The sequence below is a fragment of the Exophiala spinifera genome (assembly GCF_000836115.1).
Source record: "Exophiala spinifera strain CBS 89968 unplaced genomic scaffold supercont1.3, whole genome shotgun sequence".
NCBI lineage: Eukaryota > Fungi > Ascomycota > Eurotiomycetes > Chaetothyriales > Herpotrichiellaceae > Exophiala > Exophiala spinifera.
The window spans coordinates 3,020,453-3,039,225 of NW_015622515.1; the positions used below are offsets into that span (position 1 = coordinate 3,020,453).

The 18,773-nt window shown below is 51.4% G+C and overlaps 7 protein-coding genes across 7 annotated transcripts; 3 read left to right on the forward strand and 4 right to left on the reverse strand.

Annotated features, from left to right (window-relative positions):
* Positions 1-794: 794 nt before the first annotated feature.
* PV08_04837 (uncharacterized protein) lies at positions 795-2,150 on the reverse strand (the record flags this gene model as incomplete). The annotated part of the gene is made up of 4 exons (XM_016379181.1): positions 795-1,751; positions 1,823-1,966; positions 2,031-2,077; positions 2,132-2,150. 4 exons carry the CDS (start codon positions 2,148-2,150, stop codon positions 795-797), a joined length of 1,167 nt encoding a protein of 388 aa, XP_016237858.1.
* A 580-nt stretch (positions 2,151-2,730) lies between these two features.
* PV08_04838 (uncharacterized protein) lies at positions 2,731-4,021 on the reverse strand (the record flags this gene model as incomplete). Its single annotated transcript, XM_016379182.1, has 2 exons — positions 2,731-2,829; positions 2,942-4,021. The coding sequence occupies 2 exons, from the start codon at positions 4,019-4,021 to the stop codon at positions 2,731-2,733; spliced, it is 1,179 nt and encodes a 392-aa protein (XP_016237859.1).
* A 1,691-nt stretch (positions 4,022-5,712) lies between these two features.
* Positions 5,713-7,240, reverse strand: PV08_04839 (farnesyl-diphosphate farnesyltransferase; the record flags this gene model as incomplete). Its single annotated transcript, XM_016379183.1, has 3 exons — positions 5,713-5,850; positions 5,900-7,121; positions 7,173-7,240. The coding sequence occupies 3 exons, from the start codon at positions 7,238-7,240 to the stop codon at positions 5,713-5,715; spliced, it is 1,428 nt and encodes a 475-aa protein (XP_016237860.1).
* Positions 7,241-8,100: 860 nt separating this feature from the next.
* Positions 8,101-9,709, forward strand: PV08_04840 (uncharacterized protein; the record flags this gene model as incomplete). The annotated part of the gene is made up of 2 exons (XM_016379184.1): positions 8,101-9,420; positions 9,524-9,709. 2 exons carry the CDS (start codon positions 8,101-8,103, stop codon positions 9,707-9,709), a joined length of 1,506 nt encoding a protein of 501 aa, XP_016237861.1.
* A 1,207-nt stretch (positions 9,710-10,916) lies between these two features.
* PV08_04841 (uncharacterized protein) lies at positions 10,917-12,935 on the reverse strand (the record flags this gene model as incomplete). The annotated part of the gene is made up of 1 exon (XM_016379185.1): positions 10,917-12,935. The coding sequence occupies one exon, from the start codon at positions 12,933-12,935 to the stop codon at positions 10,917-10,919; it is 2,019 nt and encodes a 672-aa protein (XP_016237862.1).
* A 464-nt stretch (positions 12,936-13,399) lies between these two features.
* On the forward strand, positions 13,400-15,448 carry PV08_04842 (uncharacterized protein; the record flags this gene model as incomplete). Its single annotated transcript, XM_016379186.1, has 1 exon — positions 13,400-15,448. One exon carries the CDS (start codon positions 13,400-13,402, stop codon positions 15,446-15,448), a length of 2,049 nt encoding a protein of 682 aa, XP_016237863.1.
* A 416-nt stretch (positions 15,449-15,864) lies between these two features.
* On the forward strand, positions 15,865-17,549 carry PV08_04843 (uncharacterized protein; the record flags this gene model as incomplete). Its single annotated transcript, XM_016379187.1, has 5 exons — positions 15,865-16,103; positions 16,182-16,634; positions 16,707-16,828; positions 16,893-17,158; positions 17,325-17,549. 5 exons carry the CDS (start codon positions 15,865-15,867, stop codon positions 17,547-17,549), a joined length of 1,305 nt encoding a protein of 434 aa, XP_016237864.1.
* Between the last annotated feature and the right edge of the window lie 1,224 nt (positions 17,550-18,773).

Below are 18,773 nucleotides of genomic sequence, written 5' to 3' on the forward strand. Positions count from 1 at the left end.
GGGGGGGGGTTGGGGGGGGGAAAGGGCACGAAACACGTCCCTGGAATCCTGTGTATCGTGTCCGACGGTGCATACTCCTTGGTACACACACATAGTTACCAAGTTCGTACGCGAAATGATGTGCCACGCAGTGATCGTCCTCTTTCAACATCCTCGCCTGTATCAAGTACCGGTCTGACGAAAGCCGTTGTGTTCGTTCCCCCATTTACCATTTACCACTTGACGGGTTACAACGGGGGCCCAGCGAGGGGGGATAGAAATCATGGCGGGTAAGATGGTCACCGCCGCAAAGGCACGTGGTTCAAAAAATCATACTTTGGCCCCGCTGTCTCTCTCCGTTCCTATACTGCCTGGAAGCGAGGTATGTATCGTGTCGCTCTTGCGAGGGTCTCGGAGAGGACACGAGAAAAGGTCTTCATGAGGATAGGCAGAGCTGAAAGGTTCATATGATGGAGCACACACCCCACACACACCATCAAGGACTCCAAAGCCCTGAGAGAGTCTTTTGCTTTTCTCGGATCCCGAGTAAACAACTTTTCGACTGGTCCTATCGCTGAAAAGATGTGAATTCAGAACCTCCATTCATCTAAGAGAGCGGCGTCCACACCACACCACACCACGCCAGTTCCAGCTTTCTTGCCCTGGGTTTCCTCAATGGCGATAAATGAACAACAAGCCAAGCCAAGTCAAGGAGTTGACTCACATGATGCAAATCCATGCCAGGAGTCTCTCACAACCCAACCACAGGCCGTGTCGATACCGAACAATGTTCGTTGTCATCATCGTCATCATCATCATCTGGGGCCCAACTTGTCCAATGCCCTAGCACCTTGTTCCTCCCACTCCTGCTTCGAAATCCACATATTTTCCTTATCGGCCATGATGTTTGCCAGCACCGCACCGCCCAAGAAAACCATGTGTCTTCGGCGCGGAGGATCCTCTATCCTGACTTTAAACTTGTTCAATCTCTCAGGGTTTCCACCCAGGACGCGCGTCAGCCATAGCTGTTTAAGCTCCTTCTCCAGCCGTGACGGTAGGCCCGGGTACATGCTGCTTCCACCGGACAAAACGATGGCCTTGTACAAACTACTCCGCACATCGACGTCGGCAGCTTGAATGGTGTTGAACAGGAACTCGGCAATACCCGGCTGTTCGACGTCGACTAGATGTGGCTGAAACAAGCACTCGGGAGCTTCGAAGCGTTCACTTCCAACCCGGATTACACGTCCGTCGGGTAGCGTGTACGACTCTACGAGAACGGTGGTATCTTCGGATAGCCGCTGGTCCAGTGCTAGATCGTACGACACGTAGCATAACTTTTCTTTGATCTGACGCACCGTCTCGAAATCGGCTGTTCGATTGAGCGCGTAGCCTCTTCGGAGAAGCAGGGCGATCAGGTTGCGCGTTACGTCCCGGCCTGCTACGTCTAATCGACGAGTGAGGTGGTTGAGAACGGTGGATTCGTAGACGGGGACGATGTGGGTGACACCGTCGCCTGAGTCGACGACTACGCCAGAGGACAGTCCCTGTGCATATAGCGCTAGCACGGCCTGAATGGCCACGTACACGCCGCCGAAGTTGTATCGTTCGAACATGACCTGGGCCATTTGTTCACGGTTTTTGAGAGGGTTCATGGGTGGCTCGGTGAGAAGGATCTTTCGTCCCGCAGGGTCAATGCGAAGTTTCTCGTAAAATGTAAAGTCCCATAGATGTTGCATGTCGTCCCATTTCTTGACGATTCCGTTTTCCATCTTGGCCAATTGTCAGTCAACCACGAATCTGGAAGGCTTGCACGCACACCGGCGCCGAGGACAGCTCGTACAGGGTAACTTATTTGTAGCATCGATCTTGCCGCAGCCGCTTCATCACCACACATGATGTCCTTGACCACAATGTCTCCAGCTCGTTCTTCGGAACGCAAGATTGGTCGCCCGACTATAGAGGGAAATTGGTGTTCGGGGAAGTTCTGCCACAGGATTAGACCCCTTCTGGAATTCTCACACATGCAGGTTGAGTCTTATGAGACGTACTTGGGCGGCATAGCCAACTTTGAGGAAACCGGTACCCCCATCGAGGACTGTAGAACGTGTGTCAGCATTCGATGCAATGTGGTGGCCTGCGGTTCAGGTACCAATGGGTGGCTCAGCCATTCTGTATAATTCTCAGCTCTCAAGTCAGAGGAGATCTTTTTGCAGAAAACGCGAAGAGTGGTAGGAGAAGGACAGGAGCAATAGGAGCCAAAGCAATGGGCAGGTTGAGAGGGTATAGTGGAAGCTCACTCAACTCCTCCTGCGGAATCGACGTATGTTGGTACGACTACGAGGTCACTCGGCTTCAGGTGTCGCAGCCCACCGATGCCAAGCCTATATCTCGCCGCTATACTATGTCATACCCCTCCTGCGTAGATAGCTTCAGGCCTGTGTTGCTGCTTTTACCTGTACGGTCTCCATGAGGCCCTCATGGATGGAAACTGAGGTAGGCAGTAGAGAGGAGACATTTACTCCAATTGATCACACCGAGGTCTGGTATGTACAGTGTCGAAAACAATTCTATATCATTTCAGTCGTCGTATCGTGTCTCATGGCTGCGTAATCGCACATACAACCCCTGACAATCGCACTCTTCAACTCTATCTCATCATGCTGATCGCTATGCCAAACAGAAGTAAGAACAATATTGTAGGTCGCCACCAGCGCTGATGCAAATGCCTGCCGTTCCAACGCCAACGCTCTAGATCTTTTCCATCACATCACCCAAAGCATCAAGACCAAAATTGCCAACTGTTGTGCGGGTTTTTTCCAGCTTTCTATGTCGAGGGGGGCTTGGAGTCTGTCCGATGTGAGCAAACCTGTTAGCTGAAGAGCTTCAACCAGACTTCAGTCGTAACCACAATTGCCAGATCTCACTAGTCATCATTGTGACGACTACGGGCACGACTTACCGCACGAGATCGTGATCGGTAGTCTTCGCTATAAGCAACGTCGTCGCGGATCATTTTTTGCCGACGATCAGAGTCCTTAATGAGATTGGAGTCGTCGTAATACCCTGCCGCACCGCCACCACCACTACTTCGATGACTCTCACTGCTCTGTGGAACAGGTCCATCGTAGTACCACTGCCCATCTCGACCTTTGTAGTAGCCGCCTTTTTCTCTGGCTCGTCTACGGCGCTCACGCTCCAGCCGCTTTTTATGGTGCTCTTCCCTCTCTAAAAGCATCTTCTGGTGTTCGCTGTGCTCTGCAGTGACCTCGTTCCACTCACTGACAGCACCTTTGATCCCCAATGCAGCAATGCCGATGGCAGCAGCATCTTGCCACCGGGCAGCGCGCTGCTGTTTGTGGGCGTCTTCTGGCGATAGCTGGCCTTCGCGGACTTTGGCTATCCGTTTGTCATGTGCTTCAATCGAAGAGTACACCTTCGAAGCCGCATGGATGGTCGCAACACTTGCTAGGGCGGCGGTAATCCATTTCTTGCGCTGCAGTTTACGACAATTCTTTTCCTCCTCAGTGGACGACAAGAGACTTTCGGAGGATGAGGAGGAACTTGAGGATCCCCGTCGTCGGCGGGACCGTCCTGAGGTTGACTTGGGTCGGACACGAGATCGAGGAGGGACGGAGCCTTCAGAATCGTAGTAATCATCCCGCGAGTCTCGACGACCATTTCGACGATCCTTGTAGGGCACCATGGCGGAAGCTCCAGCACCGACTGCGGCGCCTGCAGCTGCAGCTCTAGCATTGTCCATGGAGCTGGCTCTCCGTCTTGGTCGACCTGGGCGCCTCGGTAGAATATCTCCTCGATGTCTCACAACTTCCACGATCTCTTCGTCCGAACCCACGTCCCGCCGCCGGCGCAGAACCAGTCCTTTCTCTTCGGGGGTGCGCATTTCCCAGACACTAGGGTCATCTCTGGGCACTCTTCCGCGGGCCTTCTTGTACCGATGATGGATGGGATCCCAGACCTTATCATAGTGCTGGGCTGCAAACGGAACAGCTTGCAGGGTCAAGGGCAAGGCTTGATCCATTTTGAGTGACACAACGCTGGTGGTGCGGGTATGCTCGGGATGTCCGGAACGTCTTGCAGGGGGCGCCGCAAGGGCTTTGCAGAGAATGGACTACAGGTTGCGGTGATAAGCCGCTTTAATCTCCAACTGGCTGGCTGTTAGACGGTGACGTTCGAGACAGGCATGTTGCTGCAAGGGAAAAGTTTGGCGCTAGAGGAGGAAGAAAGCGAGGATCCCTGTACGCTGTCTGTTCGTGTCCGTGGAGGGGAAGGGAGCAGGACTGAAGAATAAAAACGTACACAAGCATTAAATAGATGGTGTAGATGGCAGAAGGTCAATCAATCTAGTGAAACAGGCACAAAACGTCATCGGGCGGCAGCTTCACCGCTCTTCTTTATGCCTATTGGTTGCAGAGAGATGAAGAATGGACGGGAAAGAAAAGGAGAGAAGGACAAAAAGCAGCTGAATGGCCGGAACGACGAGCGGGAGAAACGAGGAGGCGGGCACTTCTTTTGTACAAGTACGGCACAAGCCATGCTGAAATCAAGCATTTTCGGGTCGCGGCGCGCGTAGGGAAGATCCTGATCCCGGTGAGGGGGGGGGCTTGCGATAGGCCTAGAAGAGGCTTAGGGGGGGCGGGTTGAGCCTTGGACATGCTGTGTTTTGGGTAGCACAAAGCGTCCACGAGTTGCACACAGAGAGAGAAATCCAGACCGATCGTTGTGATAGGAGGAGCGGGATCGAGCAAAGTGGCGCCTGGGATGATTGATGCGGTCTTTTTGGATGAGCCGCAAAGTCAAGTGGCTGCTTGTTCTTGGGTGGTGGGAATCGGCGGCGAATGGACGGCGATTCTGAGTCTGGAATAATGTATAATACTGTACTGTACAATCGTACAAAGATGGAAGTCGCAGGAACATTACGCACTAAACTACAGACAGTTAGTGGGAGGCAGTAGTGGCAATCGGGCTGGACCATGACGTCGCAGAGCAGAGCAGAACTTCATCAGATCGCACCAACGCGTGTCCATCGACTGCAGAGGCCAAGTCGCCACCGTCTGTCTTGTCCTTTCACGACAGTGCGACTGTGGTAGACTCGCTCTAGTGACCAACTGGCTGGATCATGCTCCATACGGCAATGTGACAATCGCATCTACCGTTGTCCATCCTTGTGCTTGGGATTCCCACAATCCTATCGCCAAGTCTCATACGGAGCATGCCCTGTTCCTCCTACTCCCACGCAGCCCTGATATGATCATCCAACAGTCTTCTCGAAAGAGAAAAGCGTAACCGGTCATGGGGTGCGTCCCTACGAAATGGAGAATTGCAAAGTGCGTGGTGTTCCCCGGGGAAAGGTTACTGTGATGACTATGCTGAACAGGAAGTACGGAAATGGTCCAGAGGGAAATCTGTATGCTCGAAGGTAACAAGACCCCTCAAAGAGACATCTCGGGCCTGTCAATTGTCAGTTTCGAGCAGTGATGCGTCAATTTCAGCACATCTTCGGCACAACAACAGTCAATGAGAGAGGCTGAGTTGCAATTTGACATCCGTGCTTTTGAGAGGGAAACTAGGCCCTTGTAGAGTAGTGGAACTGGCCCTGTCCTTTGCGTCCGAGTGCACAACCTAGAATTCCAATGGAAGACCCAGGATAATAATTCGATTGGGATCTAATGTACAGCTCAACCGTCGTTTGGCCAACTAAAGCAGTCCGGATCACAGTTCGCCGTGGCCATTCTCGGCGCCAGTCGTGATACTCCTACCGGAGAACTGTGCACTGAACTCTCCCAAGAGGTTCTTGAATTCCGCGTAGACGGTATCATATCGAGCGCCCAGCATCCAAGCAACAAAAAGCTACAGTGATGTTAGCATCGGGAATCTCGAATGGCAGCGTGGTGCTTACCATAGAAAAAGCAACTACCACCAGCATTGTCGCCACGGCACCGAACAAAATCAACGTGTCACCTTTCTCACCAGGCTGGGCTTTGGCTTCCTCAGCCTTGCCCTTGGCAAGCACATCCGCGATCTTCTGTGATGGGAAGATGGATTCGATAAACTGCTCGATCTTGCCGCAAGCAATGCTGATCTTCAAGAAATTGGGGTCTTGTGGTCGGTTCTTCTTGCGGATTGAGTGAACATGCTTCTTGAACACATCACACACCACTTCAAGGTTCTGAGTAGATTCGATCATTAGCTGGCAGGCCTCGCCCTTGGTAATTTTGATGTTGCGTTGGAACATAGCATAGTTCCGGAAACAAAGGTCCAGCGTTGCAATCGCCATGGACTGGGGAATGGCGCAGAAGTTGAAGACGCTCTGCTCCCTCAGCCCGGCGAGATAGTACAAACATTCGTCTGCATGCTCAAGCGCATTCAAAACCATGTCAGAGCTGCAATTGAGAGCCTTCTCCTTGTTCTCGGGCTTGAACAAATCCTCAAACTTGTCCACATGTCTCGACCAAATCTCCTTTGGCCAGAATTTTCGATTGTCATCAAAGTCCTCGCGGATGTCTCGAGTAATGTTGACCTTCTGCAAGAACAATCCCATAGACCTGTGCAGATGCGGTCTCTCGAGAAGTGCTGGGTTGCCAAATCCGCTTTCGACAAACATTCTCGTCAGTCCTTCTCCCACCAATCCCGCGACGTAAAAGCAATACTGGTCATAATCATCGATCGTCTGGACCCCGACCTCATTAAATTCGGCATTCAAGCAGTAGTCTGCCATGCCGTTGCCCATCTTTTCTGTGATGTCTCTGATGACCTCCTTGTATGCAGGTTTGAGCTTCTTGTACTCTTCGATCACATATCTGAAATTGACCAACAGATCTCGATCCTTCTCCTCGGGCCTGTTTCCATCAAAATGCCACCCATCAACCTCGAGATTTTCATGGAATTTGCGGAGAAGGGGCTCTTTCGTCTTTGCGGCGATCGACGTATCATCTTCGATGGTGTCCAATCCTCGCAGGATCAAGTAGAAAAGGCAAATGGGTATTAGGAGTTCGGGATGTAGCTCTTTGATGACTGCGCTGAAACTGCGGCTGGTCTTATCAAGATATTGGAAGCAGATCTTGACTGACTCGGGCTCTTTGCTTTCGTCGCGCTCATGAACTGGATTATGCCAAACTTTCCTACATCTGCTGGTGAGCTTCCAAGCTTCTTGGTCAATGGTGAATGCTTACCATTGTATTATGGACCGCAGTTGCTGAACGTGAACCAAGTAATACAGGACTTCGGTAGCTTTTGGCATGTTGAGTTACAGAAAATGTGTTTGCTCTGGATAACACCGACAGGAGCGATGTCTGGAGGATAGGGGAGAGCACTCAACAAACGAGACGGAAAATATATACAAATGAGTGAAGTTCACCTGGTATTATGCGACTCTTTCAGAGCATGGTGTGGGCGGCAGGGTGGGAGCAGAAACCGAATGGTACGACTCTTTGGTCGCTCTGAGAAGCCCCGGAAGGATTTCATGTCCCTTGTTAGCTTCGGTTAGAAATTTAACCAAACCAACCACCTGTCGAGTGTCTGGTGTGGCCTCGATTGTTAGTGCGGAGAGCGCAATGCATGGCTGCAATAGGCATGGGCCCAGGTAGATTGCTGCCAGTCTGGGCATGAGCCTCAGTCCTTAGGGACCTAAGAGAACACGAGGCGGTGCTGTGGCGTAGCCCACCAACTGGCCGCCACATGCCCAGGAGCACCTAGAACCTTGCCTCCCCGGTAACCCTCTCTTGTCCTATGACTTCACATCCTCAGGCTTGACCTTCACTTGGACCCCGAAATACGCGGCGCTCAAGGCTGCAATAAATCCCCTTATCACTTTTCGCTATTGTCAGCCATCTATTCCCTCACGCTGCAGACTTATCCAAACATCTCTGTACCTCCTCCTTCGTCTCCTCCGCCTCTTCCGTCCAAAAACACCACCTTAGCAGACACAAAAAATACGCAAATCCTGCAACCTCTCCTGCTGACACTCGTATTGATACGGGGTAGTGTGTGGTGCTTGAGTTTTCGAGCTGCAGAAGGATCCCATTTCGACTTTCCCTAGAGTCACAACTCCCGAACTCAAGAGCGCCATCAAAACACGTTGGCGCATCGTTACATTCAGCCATGGTTGTTGACACAACCTACTACGACGCATTAGGTGTCAAACCCGATGCCACCGAACTAGAGATCAAAAAAGCATATAGGAAACTCGCCATTACAACTCACCCAGACAAGAATCCTGGAGATGAGACGGCCCACGAGCGTTTTCAAGCTGTCGGAGAAGCCTATCAAGTCCTATCTAACAAGGACACCCGTGCTGCATACGACAAATATGGAAAGGAACAAGCCATGCCGAGAGAGGGCTTTGAAGATCCCGCGGAGTTCTTCTCAATGATATTCGGTGGTGATGCCTTTGTCGATTTGATCGGCGAGTTGACGTTGCTTAAAGACCTCACCCACACAATGGATATTACAATGGAGCAGATGGAGGAGGAAGAACTTGCAAAGACGGCCGAGGAAAAACTGAATGTCCATGACGCCAAAGAACAAGAGGCCACTGCCGCGACAACAGCGGGTATGAGTGCGAAAGAGGCTGAAGCCACAGCACATTCTACAAACGATGCTGCATCCCCTCCGCCTCCACCTCCATACGTTGGCGAAGAAGCATCCAGCTCGACGGCAGCTCACGGCTCCGGCACCTCCACGCCTCGACGATACCTTGGTCAACAAGCCATCATGGACAAGTCTGAAGAGGACGCACGAATGGATGCAGCGGGGCTCTCGCAAGAGGAAAAAGACCTTCAGAAAAAGAAGAAGAAGGGGGGGTTGACGAAAGAGCAGCGGGAGAAGCTCGAAGCCTATGAGCGCGAACGGCGCAAGGCCCGCGAGGAGCGTGTCGACACCCTTGCCAAGAAACTGGTCGACCGCATCTCGGTGTGGACAGAGACCGACAAGGGCCCCGATGTGACCAAGGCTTTCCAAGAAAAGACACGACTCGAGGTCGAAAACCTTAAGATGGAATCCTTCGGCATTGAAATCCTTCACGCGGTCGGCCAGACATACTTACAAAAGGCGACGAGTTTCTTGAAGTCACAAAAGTTTCTCGGCATATCGGGCTTCTTCAGCCGCTTAAAGGACAAGGGCACGCTCGCCAAGGAGACGTGGAACACGATCTCCACAGCCATCGACGCACAGTTGACCATGGAGGAAATGGCCAAGCTCGAGGAGAAAGGCGGGGCCGACTGGACCGACGAGAAGAAGGCAGAGTACGAACGCAAAGTGACGGGAAAGATCCTCGCTGCGGCGTGGCGGGGGAGCAAGTTTGAGATCCAGGGCGTGTTGCGCGACGTCTGTGACAAGATCCTGAACGATAAGACCGTCAGGCTGGAGAAACGAGTCGAACGCGCCCACGCCCTGGTGCTATGTGGTACCATCTATCAAAAGGTATGTCCGGTAACGCTGTATGCGTATGATACTTGTTCGCATTGTCATTTTGTCAGATGGATTGAAGAGTTCGAGGCTAACCTTTTTTTCTCGCAACGCACAGGCTGAACGTGACCCCGATGAAGAAGGCGACTTTATGGCCTTTGAGCAGCTCATGGCAGAAAGTATGAAGAAACAAGAAAAGAAAAAGGAAAAGGAAAAGGACAAGGACAAGGACAAAGAGTCTTCTTCGAAACGCCATTTTGGACATAACCACTCCAGCAGTCCCGGCACGAGTACGCCGTCATAAAAAGAGAGAAAGTAAACATCTTCGTAAAGAGCACTTCGCCGCCTTTTGTTTGTCCTCCATGAAGGCTTTAGGGCCTCGTCCTCTCTCACGCGGGACACGTCGACAGATGTCCTCGGCCCAGTGGCAACTGGATCGACAGCGACATCGACATCGACATCGAGTACCACGCACGCAGGATAGAATGAGTCTCAAATCTCGGGCTTGTGAATCTAATGACTGTTCGATAATGTCAGGTTTGTTCCTTGGAGAAGTCAGCCTCCCTTTTTTTTACTACTATAATACCATCCACTTTTTTTTCCACATCTTGGTGGTCTTCGTTGTCGTGAGTTCCTAGATTCATCTGTAGTATCAAGAGACTGTCTGTCTTTCCATGACCGGTTTCGTTACTGGATAACCCATAAAGGCACATTTATGAGGTACCCTGCCTAGCCTTGGTACATATACATACACACAATATGTACCTGATGCTGTTGGTGAGAATCACAGGCTGTGGACCTAAGTCTGGATCTGGATTTAAAAGTAAGTCCTACTTCTCCATTTGATAGTAATATGCGAGTTGGGAGAGTGGATGGATATCATGTACTCGTCCTCAGTAAATAAGTGTGTAGGTACAAGTACCTACAGTCCCCTAACCTGCCCATCTCTTGAACCGTCGTTTTAGTTTTTTTCTTCTCCTTTCTTTAATTGTTTGCTCTGTCTTCTTCTTGTTCTTCTCCCCTGCAGTCTGTTTCGTTCATCTTCCCAAAGGTAGACACATATACCTGACCTAGGTAACCTAGGTATTCATAAAATTTGATTCTTGATGGCGCCGCGCCGTAATCTTTGACGCTGCCTGAACGAAAAGGAGAAAAGAGGTTTCCAAAAAAACCAAACCAAACATGGCAAAAAGAAAACCTTTGCAAAGGTCACCAATTACTCTCCCTCGCTATGCTGGGTATATGCCGCCTGCCGAATGTAGAGGAAAAGAACTGCCCCGATATACTCCGTTACTTAACACCCCGTCTCTGCAATGTCGTATAACTCAGACGCATCCCGCTCCCCCTCCCCAAAGAAAAACACAAGCTTCTGTCGGTGTCTTCCAACGCCTGTAGACCTTCGCCAGCTGGTTCGTAACGTTTCGTTAAAACAAACAAAAGGAAAACATGCCATGGTCAAAAAGTCAAGTTCCCGAGTACCTCAACACGACAGCCCCTGGGACCCAGTCTCCTCACTCGCCTCTCAACACGGGTGAAAAGGACTCCAGAAGCGCCGTAACCTCCTCAAGCGATGCAATGCCGGACTGTGCGGTACCCAGGGTTGGAAGAGCCTCGTCGGTCCGGAACGGCGTCTCCTCCAATTTCGCTTTTGCAAGACCGGGACTCAACAGCCCTTGTCTGGCCTCTGGCTCTTCTGAGCCAGTGGCAAATCCTCTCTCGTCGAGCTCTTCGTCGTTCAGCACCCGGCCTCCGAGCTTGACATCGCCTATTCCAACCCGATAGTCCAGGGCTTTGTTTCCTGCTCGAATCAGCTCCTCCGTCATTGTCGTGCACCGCTTTATGGTGGAGCTCAATTGCTGCGACTCGGCCAGAAGCTGTTGATGTCGACTGAGATCTTGCATCAGCCGTTTTTCGTCTTTTGCTCGCTGCCGCGATCTTGCCGACGCATTCGTCAGGGAACCCGATCCGTCTGAGATCAACGAATCGTCTTCATCATCCATGTCGTCAAAGTCGCTCTCGTCTTCGAGTTCAGACATTTGCTCGGCTTCAACACCATCCTCCGCGACAGTATCTAAACTGAAAGCAGATTGTCCGGATGCTGTCCTCACAGTGGCAAGGGATAACCGGCCGGAGCGGGAGAGACGGCGATACCTCCTCAGTTCACCATTCTGTTTTCGTAGCTCACGTTCCAACGTCTTGTTGATGGCCAGGAGTGAAGAATTGGATATTTCAAGATCCAAAACCTTCCGTTCGCGTCGTGCATTCGACGCCGCATCATGCTGAGGCTGCACTGGTGATGTGACCTGGTCAATTGCCATGTCCCCGGTGCTGACAGGTCTGGATGTTGGCTTTACCACCTCTGAGCCGTCAGTATCGCTCGTGACGGAGGTTGGGATCGTGTTAGAAGAAGCAAGACTGAATGATCGCGGGCTCAGAGCTTCCGGTGAAAGTGTATTGTTGCCAGATATCCGTGGAGAAAGGCCGGGCATGATCCCCAAGTCCAAAGGCTGGGGTGGTTGCGTCCGAATACCTTCAGTTCTGTTCTCAATTGTCATAGTTGCAGAACTCGCACTGATGGATTTGCGATGAACTAACGGTGAATCAATCGTGTTTGCCACAGCACCGCCAGCAGTGCTGTTGGGTCTTTCGATCGGTGTATGAAGGGGGCCTGGTGGCGAAGGTGTTGGCCCTAGCTGGATCTTTCGTGGTGAGGAGGGCTGTGACATTTTGTATGATCGTTTCGGAGATTGGGGAGGGCTTATAGCGTTCGCAGCATGCCTCGTATCCAATCCTTGTACTGTAGCTGCAAGCACTGGAGTAGGCGGTTTGGCAGCTGGGAGTTGATGCACGTCGTTGGCTCTGAAGAACTTCTCGTCCAGATCATTCTTAGGGCTCTCTTGCGGCACCTGCGAAGGCATATTGCTTGGATACGCTGACGAGCCAACAAAAAACTGGGCTCGTGCAGGTGAAAAGCGGGAGCCTTCATCAAATCTTGAAGATCCTACCGCGGACTTTGCCTCATCTGCATGAAAGAATTTGGAAGAATTGTCTTTGTTGTTGTCTACCATACTCTTCGCTCCGGACACTCTCCTATGGACGGTGACGACAGGAGGCCCTACTTTCGGTAGCGATGGTGTGCTTGCTGTCAATCGAGGGCTGCTGATTCCGAGCCCTTGCGTGTGACTTCGGAGGGCCCTGGGAGCCTCGGGTCTTTGGGATGGCGTCCCTTGAAAGCCATTATTGCTTTCTCTGACTGGAACAGGAGTCGACGGTGACTCTGTGCCAAATCTTGACTTCCTCGCTCCCGACCTGGGGGTGACGTTGTTATTCAAGGGTGTCGCGGTCTGATCGACCTTCCCTGGAGATCTCGCTCTCACAAACGGTTCTTTTCGGGAGGACAACGCAGGCGAGGAAGAAGTCGACCCCGGGAGTCTCGGTGTCAGGGGAGTCTTGACATTTCGAAAGTTTGAGCTGAGGGTGGGCGTCAATGGTTTGGACGAGTTCGCTTTGGTTTGTTTATCCAGTGGCATCGTGAGAGGGGCGAGGCTCGAGACGTTGTCGTGGATTATTGTTGTGACTGATCTCCCGCATGCCCGCAAGAGTGTGAGTCTGCAGCCAGCCTGTTCTCATTGTCGAGAAGGAGGGGTATTGCTGCTCGTGGAGGCCTACGAGCCGTCAATGCGAGATGGTGCAAGTCGAGAGTGTCAACACAATGTTTAAGCGGCCGTGGTTGGCTTAGTGCAGAATCGGGTGATGTTATTGCTCGCATACAAATAAATAGAGTGTGTAAGGGACCGACCACCGGGATCCATCACGCGTGTTCCACCCACCGATCCCTGCGCCCACCGATGACTCCGTGAGTCCACTGAGCCTGAGCCTGCGCCTAGATTTCATCTCTCGACGCGTTTCTTCGTGGTACGAGTGGGTAGGTGGTCGAGTCGGATCAGCTCGTGATCTCGACGACAACGATGAGAACCACGGTCTCCTGACTGCGATGACCCCTTCGGAAGATGTAGTCGACCAACCTATACCTGCCGACGATGCTTCTGTCGAGCCAGGGCGGTCCGCACCTGCGGATACGTTAGACGCCGAGATTGTGCCCAACGCCTCTCAACATCGTTCCCTCAAGCACCATCTGCTCGGTCCTTCTTTGACAAAATCTGGACAAGATGGTGTTGATCAGAAGAAAGTGTCGGAAATCATATACGAGGCCTCAAAAGGGTCGAAATTCTTCAACAATGAGGAGGTCAAGGACAAGAATTTGACCGTCAAGATTGAACGAATCCTAAAACAAAAGGCTCAATTGGAGAGACTCGATCTGAAATCAGACCTGAGACGAGCTGACGATTATATTTCCTCATTGGAGCTGTCAAGAGATCTGTCACAATACGTTGTGCATATCGACTGTGACGCCTTTTATGCGGCCGTCGAGGAAATCGACAGACCCGAGCTAAAACATGTCCCCATGGCAGTCGGGGGCGGTGTTCTCACAACGTGCAACTATGAAGCTCGGAAGTATGGATGTCGAAGTGCGATGGCGGGTTTCGTGGCGAAGAAACTCTGCCCTCAACTGGTTTGCTTGCCGCTAAACTTCGAGAAATATACGGCCAAAGCTAAGGAAGTAAGAGCAATCCTCTCAGAATATGATCCTCGATTCGAAAGCGCGAGCATCGATGAAGCGTATATGAATATCACCGAGTACTGCGAAAAGCACAACATTGCGCCTGAAGCCGCGGTCGAGCAGCTTCGAAACGAAGTCCATGAGAAATGCAAGATCACCATCTCAGCTGGGATTGCACCGAATGCTAAGCTAGCCAAAATCTGCTCCAACAAGAACAAGCCAAATGGACAGTTCAGAATTCCCAACGATCGAGGTGCAGTTATGTCTTTCATCTCTACCCTGCCAGTTCGCAAAGTCAATGGGGTCGGCCGAGTATTTGAGCGCGAGCTTGATGCCATTGGTATCAAAACCTGTGGCGACATTTACCCACAACGCGGCTACTTGTACAGGCTGTTTGGAGAGAAAGCGTTTCAGTTCCTCATGCAGACATCGCTTGGTCTGGGCAGGACGAATGTTCAGCCAGCTGAAGAATACGAGCGGAAAAGCGTCGGCACTGAAAGTACTTTCCGCGACACCAGCAGCAAGGAAGAATTGCGAGAAAAGCTTCGCCATACCGCCGAGGAACTCGAAAAGGACATGGCAAGGGTCGAAGTCAAAGGTCGCACTCTCGTGCTCAAGATCAAATTGCACACCTATGAGGTCTTCACTCGTCAGGTAGTTCCGCCCAAGGCTGTCCACCTCGCAGAAGACCTGTACAACTATAGTCTTCCCATGTTGGTCAAACTTGAAAAGGAAATGCCTGACTTCCGGATACGCCTCCTCGGTCTCCGTTGTACCCATCTTGTTAGTACCAAAAAAGATAAACCAGACTTCTTCCGACCTCGAATATCCAAAGGAATGTCCAATGATCAAGCCACCGATAATGGCGGATGGGAAGTCTGGCCGGATTCTGAGTTCGAAGAAGCTGTCCGGCAAGAACGACAGGAAGAGATGGAAGAACTTGAACGTCTGAGCCAAGAGCAGCAGCAAGCTGACGATGGCGGCCTGGAAAACTCGGCCGCTGATTGGCATGAACCTTTCGGCCGATACAAATATGGTAGCGAACCCAACTCTTTGGCTAAACACGGACGGGTGAGAAACGAGGGCCCGGGTTTGACGGCCAAAGAGAAACAAGAGCAGCTATGGGATTGTCCCATATGCCAGCTTCCTCAACCCGCTAACGATCGAGATTTTAATTCCCACATTGACCTATGTCTTTCTCGCCAGACGATCAAAGACGCCGTAGCAGAGGCACAGATATCTACAAATGGATCGTGTGCTTCACCTGAAGTATCAATTATGCCTGGTCGACCACAATCTATGCCTGGAGTTTCTTCTGGACCCAAACCAGCCTCGAAGCGGAAAGCAGCTACAAGTGTCTTGAATGGCATGACTTCCGACGGCGTCACCGGGAGAAAGCAGAAGAAATTGTTCTTTACTTGAAAAGGGTATTCCGCGGTCCCCTTTTGTGTTGTCTTAAATCATGTATGATTGATGAATCTATGAAGAATAGCGATATACTTATTTGTTCAAAAGACGCCCGAGCGCCTCTCGGCACCAGATGACATAGTAGGACTCGTCACATCATCCTCTTTACAGCTGCTACTGGGACCGGCAAGTCAGTTGAAGTCACAAGATCCCGAGAGAAGATCTTCGATCACACAAGCTTCTATGCACCTTGATGGAGACATGCATTACTAGGTGAGACTCGGCGTTCCAACATCCGATGATCAACCGAAGCGTTGCTTTTCTATAATACTCCGGCTTCCCCGTCGCCCATCGACGGAGAATGAATGAGCTTCTGTTGTGCTAGTTCTCTTATTCACGCTTGTCCGAGGTTCCGATGACTGTTGGATAGCATGGAGTTGCAGACAACACGGTCGAGTAGCCCCCAAAACCGTGACGTAGAACCTTCTGGCGACATCGTCACGACGGCAAATGATCGAGCAGAACGATTCCTGACGTCTCGAAATGTATTGAAACTCATTTGCGCTGGGTTCTCGTTCTTCTATGCTGGCACAAACGATGGCACCACCGGTCCTCTCATTCCGTACATGTTGCGCAATTACCATGCCAGCACTGCTCTGATTACAGTCATGTAATGCTTGCCTCAAATCCCGAATCAATGGCTTACCAGTACACATCTCAGTACCAGCTGACGCTGAATTATCAATAGATACGTGGGCACCTTCATCGGCTGGTTCATCTCGGCTCTCACAAACACACATCTGACAACGACACTGCGTTTATCTCTGGGTGCCACGCTCCTTCTCGGCGCCGGGCTGCAGCTTCTCGCTCAATTGCTTCGATTCTGGGGACCTCCGTTCCCCTTGTTCGTCATCACCTTCTTTCTCACGGCTCTTGGTCAAGCGTACCAAGATTCCTATTCCAATGCATTTGTTGCCAAAGTACCCCAGGCGCATCGATGGCTCGGCTTCATCCACGCCATGTACATGCTCGGCTGCCTCACAGGACCTTTTGTCGGGACGCTCATATCCAGCCATACGCACTGGTATTATACGTACGCCGCTGAAGCAGGACTTGGATGTTTGAATCTCGGATTTGTGTTTGTTGCCTTTAGAGACGACATTTTCCGAGCCTGGAAGAAGAGAGCTGTTGAGGGAAGAGAGTCCGAGACGGGTCAAGAAGAAGGCACTTTGTCCACTGACCATGACCCTGATCGTGCTGTGGATGTCTCCAGCAATACTCGAGCCAGAAACAAGCAAGCCATCAAGGAGATCCGGCAGACTTTACAGCTCCCTTCTGTCTGGCTCGTCAGTCTGTTCTTTTTCTTCTTTCTCGGAGCAGCCATTACAGCTGGAGGTACGTCTTTGGGGGCCCCGCACTCGCCTCGCCTTCAGCCCTCTTCGAAGCTTACCCCTACCAGGCTGGGTCGTCGAATATCTCGTCCGGGTACGCCACGGCGACTTATCTTCCATGGGCTACGTCCCGACAGGGTACTACGGCGGCGGTTTCCTTGGTCGCTTACTCCTCGCCGAACCCACGCATCGACTTGGTGAAAGACGCATGATCTTTCTCTACACTGTCATCTGCGTCGCTCTGCAGGTCATGTTCTGGACCATACCGAACATGGTCGCCGGCGCGGTCTTGTACTCTGCTTTGGGATTCTTCTCGGGTCCCTTTTTCGTCAGTGTAAGATACCGACCAAACGAACACCGCCAGTTGCCACTATCTTGTTCTCTAATCTTCTATTCTGATCCAACAGGGGATCTCAGTGGCGTCACAGCTTTTTCCAAAATCCATACAAACTACGGCGCTAGGTAAGTGACGAAGTTGAAAAAAACTCCCCCCATCAAAGCGTATTCATCTCGACACTCCTTCTCACGGTGACATTGCAGGCTTCGTATTTGTCATGGCCCAAATGGGAGCAAGTCTCTTTCCGACCGTCACGGGAATTATCGCGGCCAATGCGGGCGTCAAGGTTCTTCAACCAATGCTAGTTGGGTTATTTGTTCTGGTTGGAGCAAGTTGGTGGCTCGTACCAAAGGTTGAAAAGGGGAGAGGAGGAGAAAGGAGTGACTGATGAATCTATATCGGTAGTCGCGAGCGAAAAACCTCCGGTAGTTATGAACCTACATAGGTAGGCGGTAGGCTATAACAATATCCCCGATCTGATTACGGTAGAATATGGACATTTCATTGTCCCTCCGTTTTAACATTTGTACTCCTGCCCACCGTCTGTCGCGCAGTACAGTCCCATCAACTCCACGTTGATGCTTCAGGTACTTGAGGCTACGGTCCATAAGTACCTGAGATAGGCTGTACTGTATGTATGTTTACCTCGTGCTCACCCTGCAACGAACGAGGATCCTGGTTCAGTTCAGTTGCTACCCCATACATGCCTTGTACGTACTCCGGATTAATTGCCCCCTTTTGTTTTTGGTTTTTTTTTTTTTCAAAACGTGGTCTGTTCACCCTTCCCCTTCCCACACAACTGGATCCCGCCGCCCCCATATGTACGGGATACTCCAGTCGAAGAAGAAAAGAGACCACTACTGGGTAGGGTACTCCGTACGGGCACGTCCTCTTTCCAATCTCGGTACCATCTCCTACCTGATCCGTCGATGCCACTCTCGATTTCGTCGACCAACGCGTACCGTGCACAGTGCCCAGTGTGCATCAAAGCATCGACGGACGGACCGGAGAGCACATACAATACACCATTGTCCTCCACTCCCGTCCACATCGACTCCGGGGGGGCGTCTGTCTCCAACTAAACTGATCTAACTAGTTAGTTGGTGGCCTCTTGGTACCTACTGTACCCGTACAGTACACAGCAGACGGTAACTAACTAGTTCAGTCAGTCAGTCAGGCTGGCCCATCAATCTACCCGTGTAGCCCGTAAGCCCTGTGGCCTGAGTTTGGTGGGCCCGATGCTGTAGGGTAACTTTTTGTACGTACATGACGCTAACTAACTACATAGATAACTGGACCGCCACCAACGACACCGTGAACGTGAACACCGGTCGTGCTTTGATCTGTGCTCACGAAAGAAAACGCCCAACCACAAACTGGCTCTCCGCAGCAGCAGACTACGACGATTAATTTTTATCGAATGGACTACCCCCAACAAAGGGAAAGGGAAAAAAAAAATCACCTGCTCTCATTGTTTGATTTTATTCCGACTACTCGTAGTAACAATAGCCAAGATATAAATAACAAACAAGAGTGGCTATCCCCTGTCTTCAAGGACAGACCTTCAGCAAGCAGCAGCAGCTGCTGCTGCAGCACCTCTGTCTTGTGCAAT